General features: G+C 43.7%; 1 protein-coding gene and 1 pseudogene across 5 annotated transcripts in view; one reads left to right on the forward strand and one right to left on the reverse strand.

The window, feature by feature from the left end:
- Window positions 1-967, reverse strand: part of MSANTD2 (Myb/SANT DNA binding domain containing 2) — a gene marked incomplete at its 5' end in the record, with an annotated part of 30,341 nt that extends 29,374 nt beyond the window's left edge. For 2 of the 4 annotated variants that reach the window (XM_081037978.1, XM_081037979.1), the window contains one exon: window positions 478-948. In XM_081037978.1, the coding sequence (XP_080894104.1) occupies window positions 478-948 (471 nt within the window). Of the gene's footprint in view, window positions 1-477 lie in introns of all 4 variants that reach the window. The other 2 variants (XM_081037976.1, XM_081037977.1) reach the window with 2 other exon arrangements.
- Window positions 968-4,616: 3,649 nt separating this feature from the next.
- Window positions 4,617-15,307, forward strand: LOC308492315 (small ribosomal subunit protein uS2-like; annotated as a pseudogene). The gene is made up of 3 exons: window positions 4,617-4,637; window positions 7,915-8,654; window positions 15,293-15,307. The product of its transcript is annotated as a small ribosomal subunit protein uS2-like (transcript).
- The last annotated feature ends 218 nt before the right edge of the window (window positions 15,308-15,525 follow it).

The raw sequence follows: 15,525 nt of genomic DNA on the forward strand, positions 1-15,525 counted from the left end.
CGCTTGCTGCACGGCTCAGCCACTGCCCTCGTTGGAACATTCCTACACTGGGGGCCCACTGCCCCCCCTCTGCTACCCTTCCTCACCCCGCCCGGACCGTAAGCCTCAGCCTGGGCGCCCCTCTGCCTGGAACAAAGCGAGGCGGCGGCGGCGGCGGGGCGAGAGGCGCCCGGGCTCGGGGACGCCCACGGCGCACACAAGGAGAAACCACCAACTTCAGAGCGCAGGGACGTCTTCCATTGGCAAGAAAGAGGGGCGGCGGCAGGCACGCCCAACTTCAAACTCAGGAAACCTACGGGCTGGCGGCCATCTGGAAAAAAACCTCCTTCCCAGGGAAAGAAGAAAAAAGCGGCGAGATGCGAGTGGCCCCCGGGGCCCGGGAGGGCGCCCCGAGCTCGGACCGGCCCCGCCCCCGAGGCCCGCTCCCCGCCTCCTCTCTGCCTCGGGTTCGCAGCCCCGGGCCGGGCGGCCGGTTACCTTGATGCGTTCCCGGCACTGGGACGGGGTCCGCTCGTAGCCCAGCTCGGCCAGGGCCCGGGACACGCGCTCGTACATGGCCGGCCCGGGGGCCTTGCTGCCGAACACCGTGCCAGCTCCCTCCAGCTGCTGGTACCGCGCCTCCACCAGCCGCTCGTTGCCCCACACTGCGATGAGCGCGTTGGTCTCGGCCGGCGTCCACGACATGCCGCGGCAGGCGGCGGCGGGGGCCCCCCAGGACGAGGCGGCGCTGCGGCCCCCCAGCCCCAGCCCGAGACCCCCGGACGCCGCTGCCCCCGAGCCCGCCGCACTGCCTGGCCCGAGCGGGGAGGCGCCCCGAGGCGTGGAAGGATCGGACAGCGAAGGGTTCCCGTCGCTCAGGCCACCAGGAGAGGCCGGGGAGAGCACCTCCATCTTCGGGATTTTGAGCGGCGAGTTGGCGGGCCGCTCCGAGCCACAGGGCGCAGCCATCTTCCTAGCGGCGGCCACTGCACCGCCCGGAAGTGACGCGTCTGCGCTTCCGGCCGCCGCGGTCTCCCGGGTCGCCCTGGGGCCCGGCTGGCCCGTGGGCACGCGTCTTGGGGTACCTGGTGCGGGGCGCGGGCCAGCCGCTCCCGGCGGCTTCTCTCCGCGCGCCCGCCCGCGCCGCGCGCGCCTCTCCCGGGGGGAGGGCCGCGGAGGGGGCGCGCCGGAGCCCGGTGCCGAGGAGAAGGGCGGGGGCATGAGGTGCTGCTGCGCGGACCGAGCGGAGCCTCCCCACTTCCTCTTCAGTCTCAGCCCCCGCGAGGGAGGGCGCCGCGTGGGGCCGCGGTGAAGGGGGACTGGACCGTTGCGCGCCTCTCCGCTTCGGCTCCACCGCCCCTTCCTCCCACCCGGGCCCGGGCGCAGGGCCGACGTCCAGGTGGGGGCCGGGGGGCCCCCGAAGGTGTATCCAGGGGGATGCCCGGGCCGGAGGGCGAGCATCTCGAGGGGAGGCTTTAAAAAGCAGGTGACCTGTAGGTGTTCAAGAAACCCAAACGCATTACATCACAGCAACTCTGCTTCCAGTTATGATCGATTGTGCGGCCGGTCTGAGTGGGTGTGCCCGTTTGTAAAAGAAGTCCACGTCTTACCGCGTTTGTCCAGTTCGTTTGTAGCTGTCATATGTTCGAGCTCCGGAGCCCAGCAGAAAAGTTAACTTTCCAACACCATTCTCCATTCTCCTTGATTTGGAAGGCGAATTGTTTTCCCACTGTTTTTCATACTCTTCAGTGTCAAGAGATTACAAAGAAGACTTCGATTATGACAGCTCTTGTGACCAACGATAATTCGTGTATTAGTCAGTGTAGAACACTCCTTACCTCTTTCCTTAAAGTGCTGCAATTTAATGAACCAAATCCATTACGTGGCTGTAAGGTATTTCAATTTTCTTGAAAGCCAAAAATCTAATTGTTTATCTTGGACCTTTGACTTAAAAACCTCAGCGGATGTTTTTTTTTCAAATTTGCATAAGCTATGCAAAAAAGAAGTTCCAGAATTTATACTATCTCTTCCTCTTTTTCTAAGGAAAAGATACAGTCCAGCACCTTGGTTAACAATATGGGATTCTAGAGTCAGAATGCTGGGCTTCAAATTCCACTTCTGCGATTTCAGCCAACTCAACCACACTCTCAGTGCCTTCATCTATAAGATGAGGATGACCTCACAGCGTTCTTGTGAGAATTAAGTGAGTTAATACAGGAACTCCTTAGAATGGTGCCTAGTTGACAGTTAATGTTGTGTGAGCACTAGCTATTATCTCACTTTGCCTATACTCGAGTTAATAGAATCTTCCCTTTGTCACTTTCTCTCCACCACTGGTGTTCTATGTTCTCGTTTTCAGTTGTCTTAAGGGCTGTAGTGGAATCTCAGATATCTATCAAAGTAAATTCACTCTCATTCAGACCAACAGTAAGTTTTTTAATGTCATGTTTTGTGTGTATGAAAGGGAGAATCATGCCAAAATCACATACTAAATCAGACTCCAACGAGTTTTCTTTTTTAATTTATTTTCAATTACAGTTGACATTCAATATTATATTAGTTTCAGGTACACAGCATAGTGGTTATATATTTAATTCACGAAGTGGTCCAAAGAGTTTTAAAATCACTGCTTGTCCCACTCTCCTTTTCTCACAAGCCTAAAAAAAATCCTCCCTCCTTTTATTGTTAATTCTGATGATTCTCAAATTAACTCTGACTGATCAGGAAGCCTTCCTAGATATGTAAAGTGGGTTGACAAGTCTCCCCACAAACTTCTGTTTCTAGACATTATTACCTGTATGCTCCCCCCTTTAGTCCCACGCTCATCATTTTACCTAATGAGAAAAAGTTGTTTCAAAAATAAAATTTCCAGTAACACCCTAAAGTTAAAACGAAGGCAATGATGCCGAAGTTATTGCTGTGTAGTACGTACATAGGACAGAGGCATTGTTATAGAGGCAGCCAGGATCATAGGTATGTGCCACGTCAGCTTACGGCTGATCCTGGGTTCCAGGCTTGTGTGGTGTGCTTGTTCAAAACTTCATAGTTCAATCAGAATTTATGGACTAGCTACTGTGTTTGAAATGACGTGCTACACCTTTTATTGGGATCTGAGTGATAGTTGTAAGTTGATAAAAATCTATTCAAGAGATAACGTGAAATATCTCAAAAAGAAAATAATGTGCAATAGGGGACAGAACCATCCACACTAATCTTCTACCTATAAACTATCAGCTACTCCTCTTAATTGTATCATCCCTTCATCCTTTTCCTCCACAGTCTGTATCAAGTCTTTGTTTTCCCAGCTTTTTTGTGAAGCCTCCCCTAACCAGTTGGACAGAAGTCTTCCAGCTAACACCCATTCACACAACCTAGTACTTCATATTAATGTTTTCTGTTTTAAAAGCTTAGCTAACTCTCTTGCATATTTTCTGTGTTTTAGGATGATCAGCATGTTTGTTGCTTCATCTTTTTATTCCTTTATGTTTCCACGTCAAGTCCTATTACCTTCTAAAATATTTCCCAAATCTCACCACTTCTCAGCCGTAATAGTCCAAACCTCCATCATGTCTACTGGACAAGTGGCCTTTGTGCTTGCACACTTGCCTGCCTTCACAGTAGCCAAAGTGAACTTCGTTTTTAAAAAACATTTCCTTGTGAAATATGCATATAGAGGAATACATAAAACATACATGTACAACTACTACATGAATTACTATAAAGCAAATATTACATAATTACCATCCAGGTCAAGACATACCGATGGTGCCAAAAAAAAGAAATGTATACATTTTAAGAAAGGAAAAAACTATTAAAATTGTAATACTCAATAGATATCAATAACAAAAGATGACTACAAGTAATGTTTGACTTCTGTAATTACAAGAGGTGCTCAGAGTGGTTACCATCAGCATCCAGACACTTCTGATTACAGCAAACTACTGCTTGAGCAACGTTGACCAAAGTTGCCACTTGTATACATTTTTTTGGCACCCCCGGTAAGGTATAGCCAGCACTCTAGAAGCCCCACTTCACAACCCCTTCCCATTGTTAACCCATATCTCCTTTATACAGATAACCACTATCCTGACTTACCTCTCTTTATAGCTTATCACTTTGTTTTTTCAAAGTTTTCTCTGGTTTTGAATGTTATGTAAATGAAATCACGTACTCTGTGTCTGGCTTATTTCATTCAATATTATGTTTTTAATTGGTTCACCTATATGAGGCTTTGGTTTATTCATTTTGTTGCTGTAAAATTCTCTATTTTATGAATATGTCACATTTATTCACCCTAGTGTTGAATTTTTGGATTGTCTCTAACTTAAGATATTATGAGAAATGCTGCTACCAACATTCTTGTACATGTCTCCCAGTGCATATTTCTGCAGAGTGTATACCTTCCTCCCTCCCTCCATCCTTCCCTTTTCTTCCTTATTTCCATGTGGATATCCGATTATTCCAACTCCATTTGCTGAAGAGACCATTTTCCTTCCCTCTTTGGCAATGCCATTTTTGACATAAATCAATATCCATATGTGTATGGGTCTGTTTCTGGGCTCTTTTATTAAATTGGTCTATTTGTCTATCCATTTTTCTATTTGTGTTCCTTGTGGCAATATCATATCACCCTAACAATGTATCACACTGGCTTTATGGTAAGTCTCATGTCAAGTGCAGAAAGCCCCTACTCTTCCTCTTCTTCCTCTTTCTTCAAGAGTGGCTTGGTATTCTTAATCCTTCACGTTTCCATATAAACATTTTAAAATTAACTTGTCAAGGTCTACAGAAAAAGCTGTGGATATTTTGACGGGTATTGTATTGAATCTATGGACCAATTTGAGAAAACCTGATATCTTTATAATTATCGGTTTTCTGGTCCTTGAAAATAATATATTCATTTATTTAGTTTTTTGTTTCTCTCAATAAAGTTTTATCATTTTCTGCATAAAATTCTTATACATTTTTTGTTGGATCTATTCCTAGGTAGTTGGTATTTGTTTTACCACTCTTGTAAGTGGTATCATTTTCACAGTTTTATTTTCTAATTGTGTTTACTGGTACAGCCATCAGTGTTTTCACTTTCTGTGGTTTCAGTTACCTGTGGTCAACTGCAGTCTGAAAATATAAAATGGAAAATTCCAGAGATAAACAATTCATAAGTTTTAAATTGTGTGACGTTCTGAGTAGCATGATGAAATCTCATGGCATCCCATTGTGTCCTGCCAAGGACGTGACTCATCCCTTTGTCCCCCGTCTCCACACCGTAGACGCTCCCCAATAGTTAGTCACAGAGGAGCCCTCTGGGTTATCAGATGAACCGTTGTGGTATTGAAGTGCTTGTGTTCAGGTCACCCTTATTTTACTTAGTTATGGTCCCAAAGTTCAAGAATAGTGGTGCTGACAATTCGAATATGCCAAAGAGAGGCTGTAAAGTGCTTCCTTTATGTGAAAAAGTGAAAGTTCTTGACTTAATAAGGAATGAAAAAAATGTATGCTTAGGTTGCTAAGATTTACAGTAAGAACGAATCTTCTATCCATGAGATTGTGAAGAAGGAAAAAGAAATTCGTGCTACTTTGGCTGTAGCACCTCAAACTGCAAACGCTATGACCATAGTGCATGATACATACTTAGTTAGATGGAAAAGCCATTAAATTTGTGGGTGGAAGACAGGAACAGAAAACGTGTTCTGATTGATGGCAATGTGTTGCCCCAGAAAGCATTGAGCCTATACGAAGACTTCAGCAAGGCCCCTAGAAAGACACCAAGCCATTTACTGCAAGTAAAGGATAAAGGTTACAATAAGACATTTTGAGAGACAGAGACAGACCCCCACATTCACTAACTTTTATTACAGTTTATTGTTATAATTGTTCTATTTTATTAGTTGTTGTTAATCTCTTAACTGTACCTAATTAATAAACATTATGTAGGTATGTATGTATAGAAAAAAACCAGCATATACAGGGTTAGGTACCATGCATGGTTTCACGTGTGTCCTAGCAGTCTTGGCATGTATGGAACATATTGGCATGTGCACACATTATTTGATATTCTTCCAACAAGAAATCGAGTCTGTGTTCCCTCCCCCTTGCACCTGGGTGAATCTTTGTGACTACCTTAAGGAACCAAATGTGGACAAAGTGACACTGACTTTTAAGGCTAGGTTTGGAAATACCCTGAAGCTTCTGTCAATTTCTGTTCAGGTACTTTGAAAACCTCCAGTTTTCGTGTAAGAAGTTGGGCTACCTTAAGTCTCCGTGGAGAGCCCACAGAGAAAGAGAGAAAGATAGTCAAGTAGTCAGGTATGTTCCCGCCTCCAGTGGTTTGTCTCCCTAGCCCAGATTCTAGACATGTGATTGAAGATGCTTTGAGATGACCCCGGGCCCAGCCACCACCTGTCTCTAACGACAGGAGAGACATAGTGAGAGCTCCTAGCTAACCCCAGGCACCTGTGGATTCATAGGCAAAATGAATGATTGTTGTTCTGTGCCACTTTTAGGGTGTTTTGTTATGCAGTGAGGGGTAACTGGAACAATGACCTACATACAATCCTTTTCTACCTACCACACCTCGACTCCCACCTTAAGTAACCTCCAGCCACACTGGCTTTGTCTGTGTCCTATCAAACAAGCCAAACATTTCTGTTTTGGGGTCTTTGGACTTGTGTATCCTTACCTGAGAACACTCTTATCTTACTTAGCTCCTCAAAGCGATAGCCTCCTCCTCATAATTCATCTCCTCAAATGTCACCTCCCTTTAGACAAGCCTTTACTGCCTATTACATTGCCATTTTATTTGGTCGACACACATTTTCTGAAATAATTCATGCATATTACTTTTTCTTTCATGTGTTTATTATATGCCATCCCCCTCCAGAAGGTAAGCTGTTTGAAGCCAGGGATTTTCTCCATTTTGTTCACTTCTAATAGGTCCAGCACTTAAAATAGTGCCAAGCAGCCTTTTATCATTGATCAAGATGGAATAATGGAGACTGAATATACCCACCCATCTTAAATAACTAGAAAACCAGACAAAATATATGGAACAGTGAATGTCAACACATAGGCCATCAGACAATGAAGGACAGTGACCTCTGAGAGATGAAACATGAAGTGATTGTGACAATGGTTTCACAGGTTTGGGCATATGTTACAGATTATTAAGTTGTGCACTTTAAACATGTACAGTTCCTTGCATGTTAATTATACCTCGATAAAGCTGTTATAACAAAATATTTCCAGGCAAATAATAAGCATTTAATAAACATTTGTGGACTGGCCACTGACTTTCTTGGACTGTGATTTCTTAGTGGTCAGGGATTGATTTTTCTATACATGTTTATGTAATACCCGGCAAAGTACCATGTCGGGCTTTTTCCACGCTACCCAGAGAGGGACCCATACTGCGCTGTTCTCGGTTCCCACGTAACTTAAAGGGAATCTTTCACAGTGTCCAGAGCCCTTGATGTCCTGTAAATGAAGGAAGAGGATGTCCTCAAATTCCTTGCAGCGGGAACCCTCTTAGGTGGCACCAACCTTGACTTCCAAATGGAGCAGTACATCTACAAATGGAAACGTGATGTCATCTACATCATACGCTGTGGGGACAAGAGTCCCAGAGAGCAGTTTCCAGGCTCTCGGCCTCACATGGAAAGGTGCTGGCTTGGGTAGTAGATGGCCATCAGCTGTGGCTAGTTGGCCATCAGCTATAACCAGTTAGCCATTGGCCACTAATATAACTGCCGTGGCTACGCTAGGGGGTTGGTTGTTGGTTGGTTGGCAGAGAAGTGGACGGCAGGTTGCGGATCGTGTGGCTCCTGCTTCCTGTTCCTCCAGCCCAGCTGCTAGTGAGAATATAGTGGTATGACTCCCCTATCTATGGCTCCGCTGGTGTTCCTGTTTGGCCTCACCATGTCCTGCGTTCTTATGCAGGGAGCAGGAGCTGAGACCCTGCATGGTACCCTGCATGACATATGCATAAATCTGAAGAGAACCTGGGAGAAGCTTCTGCTGGCAGCTCGTGCCATTGCTGACACTGAAAACCCGGCTGATGTCAGTGTCGTATTGTCCAACAATACTGGCCAGCGAGCTGTGCTGAAGTTTGCTGCTGCCACCGGAGCCACTCCTGTTGCTGGCCGCTTCACTCCTGGGACCTTCACTAACCAGATCCTGGGAGCCGAGACTCCGGGTGGTTACCCATCCCCGGGCTGACCACCGGCCTCTCACAGAGGCATCAGGTCAACCTGCCGACCACTGCTCTGTGTAACACTCTCCTCTGCGCTGTGTGGACATGGCCATCCCTCGCAGCAACAAGGGCGCTCACTCCGTGGGTCTGACGTGGTCGACGCCCGCCCGGGAAGTTCTGCACATGCGTGGCACCATCTCCTGCGAGCACCTATGGAGGTCAAGCCTGATTTCTACTTCTGCAGAGACCCTTAGGAGATTGAAAAGGAAGAGCAGGCTGCTGCTGAAGTGGCTGTGCCCAAGGAGGAATTTCAGGGTGAATGGACGGCTCCAGCTCCCAAGTTCACTGTTGCTCAACCTGAGGACGCAGACTGGTCTGAAGGCGAGCAGTGCTCTCTGTGTCTACTCAGCAGTTTCCTACTGAAGACTGGAGTGTCAGCTGCCACTGGGACTGGTCTGCAGCCCCTACTGCTCAGGCCGCTGAACGGGTAGGAACAACCACTCAGTGTCCTAAGCTGTTCTTCCACAAACTCTTACGCAAAATAGAAATGAGGCTGACAGAAAATAAACAGTTTCTAAAAGTTAAAAAAAAAGTATCACGTGGGCCGGGCCGGTGGCTCAGGCGGTTAGAGCTCAGTGCTCCTAACTCCAAAGGCTGCCGGTTGGACTCCCACAAGGGATGGTGGGCTCCGCCCCCTGCAACTAGCAACGGCCACTGGACCTGGAGCTGAGCTGCGCCCTCCACAACTAAGACTGAAAGGACAACAACTTGACTTGGAAAAAAGTGCCGGAAGTACACACTGTTCCCCAATAAAGTCCTGTTCCCCTTCCCCAATAAAATCTTTAAAAAAAAAAAAGTATCACATCAGAACAAGTATTCAAAAGCTATTTTATAAATATTATAACAAAACATTATTACATATCAATTTGATTAGTCATTTAAGTGGGACAAAAGATAATATATTTTTCCTGACAAAATGTTTAACTTCATTAGCAATTGAAACAATACAAATTAAAATAATGAAAATCTATTTTTAAACTTTCAATTTGCAAGTAGTTTTAAATGACAGCATAAGCATGAGTATTTTTATGTTCAGAAGGAAAAAGAAAGCTATTTCCATTTCTAAAGCATTTTGTAAAACCTACTTGACAAGAGATTGGGGAAATAGGTACTCTCTCCTACAATGCTAAGAAGAGTGTAAACTGGGAGAAATTTTCTGTAGAACAATTTTAATAAAGGTCCAAAGCTTCAGAAACATAACCGTTTGATCCAGCTATTCCACTTCTAGAAATGTATATTAAGAAAATAAGATTGCACACAAAGATTTAGTTACAAGATTGTTCCCCTTTACGTTGTATGCAATACTAATGATTAGAATGGACCTGTAGACCCAGCAGTAAGAGACTGCTTAAATGGACACTGCAACCTTCATTCCAAGAAATATTATTCTGACAGGAAAAATGATGTAGTGAATGAATTAACTTAGAGAGATGTTCACAATATTTTTTGTTAATCAAGAATAATAGACTTGTTAAGAGAATGAAATGACAAGTCACAGATTGGGAGAAAATATTTGCAGAACGCATATCTGTAAAGGACTTATATCTACAATATACAATGAACACTTGAAACAACAATGAAAAACAAACAACCCAATTAAAAAGGGAGCAAAAGATCTAAACAGACATATCAGCAAAGAAGATATATAGATGGGAAATATGCCTATGAAAAGATGCTCAATGTCATATGTCTTTGGGGAATTGCAAACTGACATAACGAATACCATTGCACACCTATTAGATTGGCTGACATCCAAAACACGGACAATACCAAATGCTGGTGAGGGGGTGGAGCAACAGAAACTCTCATTTATTGCTGGTGGAAATGCAAAACGATAAAGCCACTTACCAACCTCAACATAGTCTTACCATGCTCTCCAGCAATCGTGCTTATGTCTACACAAAACCTGCACATGAAGGCTTATAACAGCTTTAGTCATAATTGCCCAAAACAGGAAGTAACCAAGAAGTCCTTCAACAGGTAAATGGAAAATCATTTACACAATGGAATGTTACTCAATAAATAAAGGAAATTAGCTATCAAGCCATGAAAAGACGCAGGGGAATGCATATTGCTAAGTGGGAGAAGCCAGTCAGGAAAGGCTACATACTGTATGATTCCAACTATAAAATGTTTTGGAAAAGGCAAAACTATGGAAACCAAAAAGATTAGTGGCTGCCAGAGTTTCCTCAGGAAGGAGGAAAGGATGAATAGGTAGGTGGAGCACCGGGTTTTTTAGGTCAGTGAAACTATTCTGTATGACACTGACACTCACATGGATACATAACATTATGTATTTGTCAAAACCCATACAACTCTACAACACAAAGAGTTAGCACAAATGTAAACTATGGGCTTTAGTTAATGACAATGTATCCGTATTACTTCACCAACTGCAATAAAGACACCACAGGAAAGCAAAATGTTAAGGGGAAACTGTGGGGGGGCGGGGGCATGGAACGCTCTGTATTTTCTGCTCAGTTTTTCTGTAACTACTCTGCAAAACAAAGTTTATTAACAATTTGCTTATAAATAGGCTTACATACATTTATTAATTTTTAAAGAGGTTGAAATATATATGCAACAGGTTTTAATACTGGTTACATGTGATGCTGGTTTTAATTTTTGTTGTTTATCTTAGTTTCCTTACAAAGAAAGAAATGATGGTTGTGTGATATTTAAGAGAAAAAAACAGTTATTTTAAAAAGAAGAGTTGGAAGAAATGATGCAATAATCTTTCCTCTCTCCCACTGCTGCAGCACCCTTGGGACACTGTAACCCTAATGGTAGACTGTGTCAATTTGTTCCCAAATTGGGACATAAAGCATGCCTCAGAGGGAAGTATGAAGCATAAATAAGACAATGAGGAAGGGCAATTTGCATGGAGCCTGGTATATTCCAAACACTTAATAAAAGGAGAGCTGTTGCTATTTCCTCTCATCTGCATGCTGCTAAGGAAGGCCTCCCACCCCCAAACCCCAACCCAATGTTGACAGCCTTGACACTGCTATCTGACTTGGGACCATCAGGACTAATCTCATCATGACCTTTACCTATTTAAGTCACTCACTGTAAGAAGCCCAGGAAGCCCAGGACATTCTAAATACCTTGGGATTTAATGCCTGTGGGCCTCTGTAAATTCTCTTCTCTGATTCTATTACTCAGCCCTCCAGACTCTTGTGTCCTCTGGTGTTTGTGATCAATGATCAGAAAATCTCCCCATGTCCTCAGTCTCTTCTCTGACCATTCTTTATACCTTCTCGCTCTTACTCAGCCTTGACTGTCCTCAGATCCCCCTTCAGTCCTTGTAAATGAGGGCTATTTTACTTAGACCCACTTCTTCCTTTCTCTGTAGGACTCCTTGGCAGAATCACAATCCTGTTTAAATCCAACTGTATGCCTACTGCACACCCACACCATACAGTTGCTGGTGGTTGGAGAAAAACACAAAACCGGGCTGACTGGTCTGCCTTGCAATGAAATTGTGATCACTGACCTCAAGTGGGCCCTTGGTATAGTTCAGCAATCATTTAATTTCTCTCATGCATTCTCTCACTCACCTGTATGACTGACTGTCTTATGCCTTTGTTGGTCTCATATTAAATTGTGACAAAGGTGTCCAACTTTTATTTTTTTATTTTTGCACCTGGATTTCCAATTGTCCCCACACTGTTTTTAGGAAAGTCTATTCTTTGCTGATTGAATTGTAGTGGCCTCCTTGTTAAACACCAATGAACTACGTATTAGGTTGGTGCAAAAGTAATTGCGTTTTTTGCAATTGTTTTTAACCTTTTTAAAAAATTTTTTTTCTGTTTTCTTTTATTATTAGGGAATATTGGAGAACAGTGTGTTTCTCTAGGGCCCATCAGCTCCAAGTCGTTGTCCTTCAATCTAGTTGTGGAGGGCGCAGCTCACTGGCCCATGTGGGAATCGAACCGGTAACCCTGTTGTTCAGAGCTCACACTTTAACCAACTGAGCCACCTGGCCACCTGTTTTTATCCTTTTAAACCACAATTACTTTTGCACCAACCTAATATAAATGTGAGGGCTTCTTTCTCGATTCTCAATTCTAGTCCATTGATCTACGTGTCTCTCACTATGCCATTAGCACACTGTCTTCATTATTGTAGTGTTAGAGTAAGCTTTGAAATTGTGAAGAGCAAGTTTTCCAACTTTATTCTTATTCAAGATTGTTTTGGCTATTCTGGGTCCCTTGTATTTCCAAATGCAGGTATTAAACTTTCCAAACAATGAACATAGAATATCTTTCCATTTATTGAAGTCTATTTAAATTTTTTTTCAACAATTTTTGTGGTTTTCAGAGTATAAGCTTTACACTTCATTTGTTAAATATATTCCTAGGTATTTTATTCTTTTTGATGTTGTTCTGAATGGAATGGTGTGTTTTTTCCCCTTGGCTTCATTCAGAGTTTAAATCTTTTTTTAAATTAAATTTATTGAGGTGACATTGGTTAGTAAAATTATATGGGTTTCAAGTGTACATTTCTATAATCCATCATATATGTGTTGCATTGTGTATTCACCAAACAATTCACAACTCCGGAATTGTTTTCTTAATTTCATTTTCAGATTGTTCCTTGCTAGTATCTAGAAATACTATGATATATATATATATAACTGATCTTATAGCACGCAACCTTGTTGAACTTGTTTATTAGTCCTGATAATTTTTCAGTGAATTCCTTATGATTTTTGGTATACGAGAGCATGTCATTTAAAATAGAGATATTTTTACTTCTTCCTTTCCAGTCTGGATGACTTTCACTTCACTTTCTTCCCTAAGGACCCTGGCTAGAGCCTCTAGTACAATGTGGAATAGAAGTGGCAAGAAAGTATATCCTTGTCGTATTTCGGATCTTAGGGGGAAAGCATTCAGTCTTTCACCATGAAGGATGATGTTAGCTGTGAGTGTTTTGTAGATGTCCTTTATCAGGTTGAGGAAATCCTCTACAATTCCTAGTTTGTTGAGCATTTTTATTGTGAAGGGATATTGGAGTGCTGGATTTTGTCAAATGCTTTTTCAGGGTCTATTGAAATGATCACGTGATTGCTGTCCTTCTCTTGATACAGAATTAGACTAATTGACTTTCAGATTTATTTAAACAACTTTGCATAGTTGGGATAAGTCCCACATTGTTATGATGTATAATCCCTTCTAACTGATGCTGAATTCAGTTTGTTAGATTTTTTTTGTTTTTTATATTTTATTTAATTTTTACATCTATATTCACACTCAACTTAGTCTTCACTAATTGCTAGCTGATTGCTCTATTGTTTTCTACAATGACATGGGGCACAAATTATTCCACAGTCTGAACCAGTTAAATCTGGTCCTCTGTGTAGGGTAATTTTTGAGGTCAATCTATGAGGATGGTCCTGCCCCTAGTGGGGCTGTTCTTAGCTGTCTCTTTCCCTGGTTCTCTCTGGTAAACTTGGTGGCCTTATAGTTCAGCTTACTATCCTCATGGAGCTACCAGCCTCCTTTTCATTGCTCACCACAAAAATCTCCAGTGTTTTCAAGAGTGCCTGTAGGCTCAAACTTCCCCACATTCTGTTTCAAATAAAGTCAGTTACCTTGGGGAAAGCCTTGACATTCTCTGTTCTTCTGGCCTACCTCTCCCCCTGGATAAAATCTCTGCACTATTGCTTCAGAGCTGGTGGCAGGGACAGTGGTTCCCGTGTCTCAGACTGACCTGCCTCTGCAGGACCCTGCGTGGGGGTGGCAAGTCTCTGGTCTTTGAGGCTTGCCTCTTGCCATTTGGAACCTCTGCCCTATGAGTGAACTGGGTTGAGGGTGATTGGGCCCCATTAGTCTAGACTGTCCTGCCTGGATAGAGCCTCTGGCCTATGAACGGGGGCTTGGTGAAGAAAAGAGAGCTCCCTACCTCTGGGCAGCACTTCTCCGGAATTTGGCCTTTGCCACAGAGTTTGGATGCACGAGAAATGCTGGTGGTCTGCCCTGCACAGGGAGATAACGTAGTCCTTGACTGTGCAGAGTTTCTGTCATGCTGAGCTAGGGGAGTGGGCCAGAGATTTGGTAGATTCCTGAATAAATATTTCTTCATTTGCTGTATGCCCTTAGGACAATTTACAGGGACTTAAAAGTTATCTTTTAAAAAAAAATAATTTTCACCAGTAAGGCTTGTTACACTGGAGAGAGTCTGCAGAGTTCCTCACACTGCCATCCCAGAAGCAGCCCTCTTTCCCTTCCCTCTTGAGCAAACCTTCTCAAAAGTGTTGTCAGCACTTCAAGTTGAATTCCTGTCTTCTTCCTCCTACTCCCTGCCGAAATCTTTCTTGAGCCACCTCCAATCAGGCTTTGATCCCACAAACCCAATGAAACTGCTCTCGTCTAAGTCACCAGTGCCTTCCATGTCGCCACATTCGAGAGTCAACGTCTCATTTTCCTCTTACCTGACCTGTATTTGACACAACTGAGCTCACTTTCCTCCTTCAAATGCTTTCAATGCTTAGATTCCAGGACCCTACACTCTCTTGGTCCCTAATTTTCTTCTGACCACATGTATTTCTCCTTCTCAGTCTCCTTTGCTGGTGCCTTAGAACCAGTCCTTAGATCTCATATCCTTTTTATCTACACTTACGTCCTTGGTGATCTCATCCAGTCTCATCAGTAGGCACCCACATGCTGATGGCTTTCAGATTTGTACCTCCAGGTGAGGCCTCTCTTCCAAACTGCTCACTCATTCAATACACTGCCTACGTGACCTCTGCACACTGTTTCCTAACAGGCTTCTCAAACTGTATGTACAAAGCAGCTCTTGATCCTCCCGTCCAAGCTTGTTTCTTCCTGTCTTCTGCATCATTCCAGTTGCTCAGCCTAAAAGCCACTGTATTTCCTCACTCTATGTCCAAGCTGTCAGCCACTCCTTTTGCGTCTACCTTCAAAATGTATTCAAAGTTTCTACTGCTGTAAGAATTACCATGATCCCTTGCCTAGATTATTCCAAGAACTGCTTCTTCCGACGTCTTCCTGCTTCCATCCAGCTACCTCTCTGACCTCATCTCCTGTTGCTGCCCCCCAGCGCTTCTCACACTGACCTTCTTGCTCTTTCTTGAATATACACGGTTGATGGATGAGCTTCTTAGGTTGGCAATCCCGTGCATATTACCATACATCGATGCCAGGACAGAACTACATTCTTGAGGACACAAAAGTTTGCATTTGGTACCCTCTCAGTTCTAGATTCTGCCATGGGTGTCTCTTCCTTTAGCTGCTTCCAACTTGTATCCTTTCATGATAATAAAACTATAATCA

Source organism: Rhinolophus hipposideros (genome assembly GCF_964194185.1).
Source record: "Rhinolophus hipposideros genome assembly, chromosome: 24".
Classification (NCBI taxonomy): Eukaryota; Metazoa; Chordata; class Mammalia; order Chiroptera; family Rhinolophidae; genus Rhinolophus; species Rhinolophus hipposideros.